The 3,309-nt window shown below is 42.1% G+C and overlaps 1 protein-coding gene across 1 annotated transcript; it reads left to right on the top strand.

Moving 5' to 3' along the window:
- Positions 1-551: 551 nt before the first annotated feature.
- On the top strand, positions 552-789 carry LOC104627256 (protein Hikeshi; the record flags this gene model as incomplete). Its single annotated transcript, XM_010295392.1, has 1 exon — positions 552-789. A coding segment is annotated over one exon (238 nt), but the record flags the coding sequence as incomplete, so codon positions are not given.
- Positions 790-3,309: the final 2,520 nt, after the last annotated feature.

The raw sequence follows: 3,309 nt of genomic DNA, 5'->3' as shown, positions 1-3,309 counted from the left end.
GACAACGGAGAGGCTTGGGCTCCTCAGGGACAACCTGGGAGCTTAAAAAAAGCTTTTTAAGGCTAGATTGTGCGCTGGCTGTAAGGATGTGGTATCTCGGGTAAAGAGGAGGGTATCTTTTGCTCTGGCATTTAGCCATCCTTCTACTGCCTGTCTCAAGGTCTATTGTATTTCCTATGTGAACAGGTTTCCATGATCCTGGGGTTGTGCCAGCCAGGTGGTCAACAGCCACTGCTTATAGACTTGGCAACCTCTTCTGCACCCTATTTTCCTCCTACGCACATGGGGAGCGAAGGTATTCTGATCCTGTAGTCCCGGGTGGGATATACGTTCAGTGCAGGTAGAACAAGACTGTTGTGCCTTTTTAGTAATATTTTTTGCAGTTGTTCTCTGCTGTGTTTGACTTTTATCTGGCTGTTCGCTATTTAGGTTAGTACATTCCTCACTTTTTGTTCTGTTCCACTTTAGGTGTCTTTCTGTAAAAGGAAATTCACAGTTCCAGTCAAAGATGAAAAGGATAGTAATATTAATAAAGGCTTTGTTCTCTTTAGGTACAAGCAGCTCCCCAACAAGTGGCTGAAGACAAATTTGTATTTGATTTACCGGACTATGAAAACATCAACCATGTAGTGGTCTTCATGCTGGGAACGATACCATTTCCAGAAGGAATGGGAGGATCTGTCTATTTTTGTTATCCGGACCAGAGTGGGATGGCAGTGTGGCAGCTGCTGGGGTTTGTCACTAACGAAAAGCCAAGTGCCATCTTCAAAATTTCTGGTTTGAAATCTGGTAAGACTGGTAAAATATAGCAGTTAGTGAAACAGGTGTGTTCCTGCATGCGTAAGGGGGTAAATGTTGGAAGGTGGTTTTGAACAAAAAGGTACTTGAAAAGGCAGGCCACCATGTGTTTTCGGGTAGTCCCTAGCAGATGTGGTACTAGAAGCAGTCTGTCAGCTTCGTGGAAGTCTGTCTGTACGTTGATATTCCTAACGAAATTTCCTACTCTTCTTTTGTATTTAGTGTTCTGGAGATTCCTTTGAGCAGCCTTGGCATGTTACAGTGCTTCTGCACAGAGAACCCGAGGCAGGATGACTCTGTAACTTCCATAGCATGGTTTTTGGGCATTTGTCTAGACATGCCTGCAAGGTGTTCCTTCAGCTTCCACTGTTAAGCAGTTGTATTCTTTGGAGCACAGAGACACGTTTTGTTATGAGGAAAGTCTGACAGTGATTTCGGACAGCCGCTTCCCATTTAGGTGCGGTTGCACTATATAATTCTCCAGTAGAGGGTGTCGTCATTGGAAAGCAGCTTTCCAGATGTTTTAGTATTTTTGATACAGACCTGAGTCACAGAATTCTGCCTCATGTGGGAGCCAGAGAACGATGTTGCTGGCTGAAGTAGGTGTGGGTGTGTTTTCCTAAATATATGATTAAAAATGATGACACGCCCCAATGGCACACCTCTGTCTTATTGCAGGGACAGATATGTCAAGCAGCTTAAAGTGTTATGGTCCTAAAGCAATACATATCTTTTACAGGCTTCAATGTAGTGTACAGCCTTAACTTGAATCTCTATTTAAGTAAGTGTTGAGGTTGCTGTGATAAAATGTATTAACTCAGAACATGGCATGCTTTCTTTTGAATCGCTCCTGGATAGCAGTGTGACGTGAGATAAGGGCTGTCAAAGTGCGGAGTAATTCTTATCATATATGTTCCTCAGAAATTTGGCCTTTCTTCAGGAGAGAGAACAGCCATGGGAAGGGTTTGGAGGGGCATGCTTGTATATGTTCCAAAGTTGTGTTGCTAGTGAAACAGTAAAGAGTATCGCTGGTGGTTTTGCCATATGTTTCTCATGCTTGAAAGACTGACTGTAGTACATATGCTTTCAGACAGCTTTGTAGGAAAACACATTTCCAGATGCTTTGTGTGTGATTAGCCATAATTTCAAAGTAAGGGCTGCTCTTGAGGAAGAACACTGATGCGGTTGAATACATTTGCAGTGCCATGCTTGATCTGAACAACAGAGACCTCTGCCATTCCCATTACTGTCTACAGCTTCTTCCGGACTGTAGGGTCAGTATAAGCTACACAGCCTTAGTTTCCATGACCATAAAGAATTTTATGATGGAGAAGACCAGGAGGCTGTGGAAGGGGGAGGCCAGAGGGGGATTACAGAGAGCTGGAATCACTGAGAGGTGTTACTGACTGTTGAAATCTGCGTTTTGAGTTTAATCTGTTGTTGAGAAATAAATTTGTGTCTCTGTTTGTCAGGTCACTGAAGCACTGGTTGTAGCAGAGTTTCTTGATGTGTGATGAAGAGGGCCAGCATGTTTCTGATGTGAACGTGAGTGGCCAGCTGAAGTGGCATAGTGTTTTATTACACAGAGTTTTGGAAAGGCTAAATGTGACTCTAAGATTATGTTTAGTGACTGAAATGCCCTGGAACTGTACAGGCTTTCTGATGTGTATAACTTCCCACATTGCACATTGTTGTAAGGACTGGCTGGGCTGTTAAATACAGTATCTGGCATGTGGTATTAGACTTCTGGACTATGAGGGTCAAGTAAAATGGTGTTGCCCCACGGTTTTTTTTTTGTTTGCTTCTCTCCTTCTTCCTGTCCTGTGCTCACTTAGGAAAGCCAATGCAGGTGAATGTTGCAGTGTTTCCAAGAATACCAGATACCAGAAGGTTGTCTCAATACATGGACTAAAGGGGAAATCCCTTTTGTGGAATACACTCCTCAAGGTGAAAGTGATTTGTGGAGTAGAGACTAAATGATGAACCTGGACACTTTTTCCTTGACTACAGGTGCTACTTAAACTGAGGTAACCTTCTTTGAATAAGAGATTTCCAGATTGTGTCTTGAAGGTATCTCACAGGAATGTCATAGTACCCTCTAAAAGATTCCTTTAGAGCTCCTTTATAATCAGGAAGTTTGTTGAATTGTATTTCTTAGTAGTCCCAGTACAAACTTAATATATCTAAAAGCAGACTTTTCTTTTAACCATTCTTAAAAGCTATGCTATGAGGCTAGGAATATAAGTGCTTGTGTGGTTTATGGGTTTTTTGTGTTTGTTGTTGTTGTTTAGACCCCTTGATTTAGCGAATAAAGTCTTGCACCTGCTGATATACATTGTCAGTCTAGGAGTCAAAGGCCCAAAGTGTCCAGTGTTATCACATGTTTCTTTTTGAGGATTAACAATCATTTAACAGGCTTTGCAATAAGCATTATGTCCAAGATATTTCTTTTCCTCTTCAGATGCAATCTTCATGTTTGCTGGAAATGCGACTGTTAAACTATACCCACCT

This window comes from Phaethon lepturus, unplaced genomic scaffold (assembly GCF_000687285.1).
Source record: "Phaethon lepturus isolate BGI_N335 unplaced genomic scaffold, ASM68728v1 Scaffold56960, whole genome shotgun sequence".
Taxonomy (NCBI): domain Eukaryota; kingdom Metazoa; phylum Chordata; class Aves; order Phaethontiformes; family Phaethontidae; genus Phaethon; species Phaethon lepturus.
This window is presented reverse-complemented; position numbering and strand designations above follow the sequence as displayed.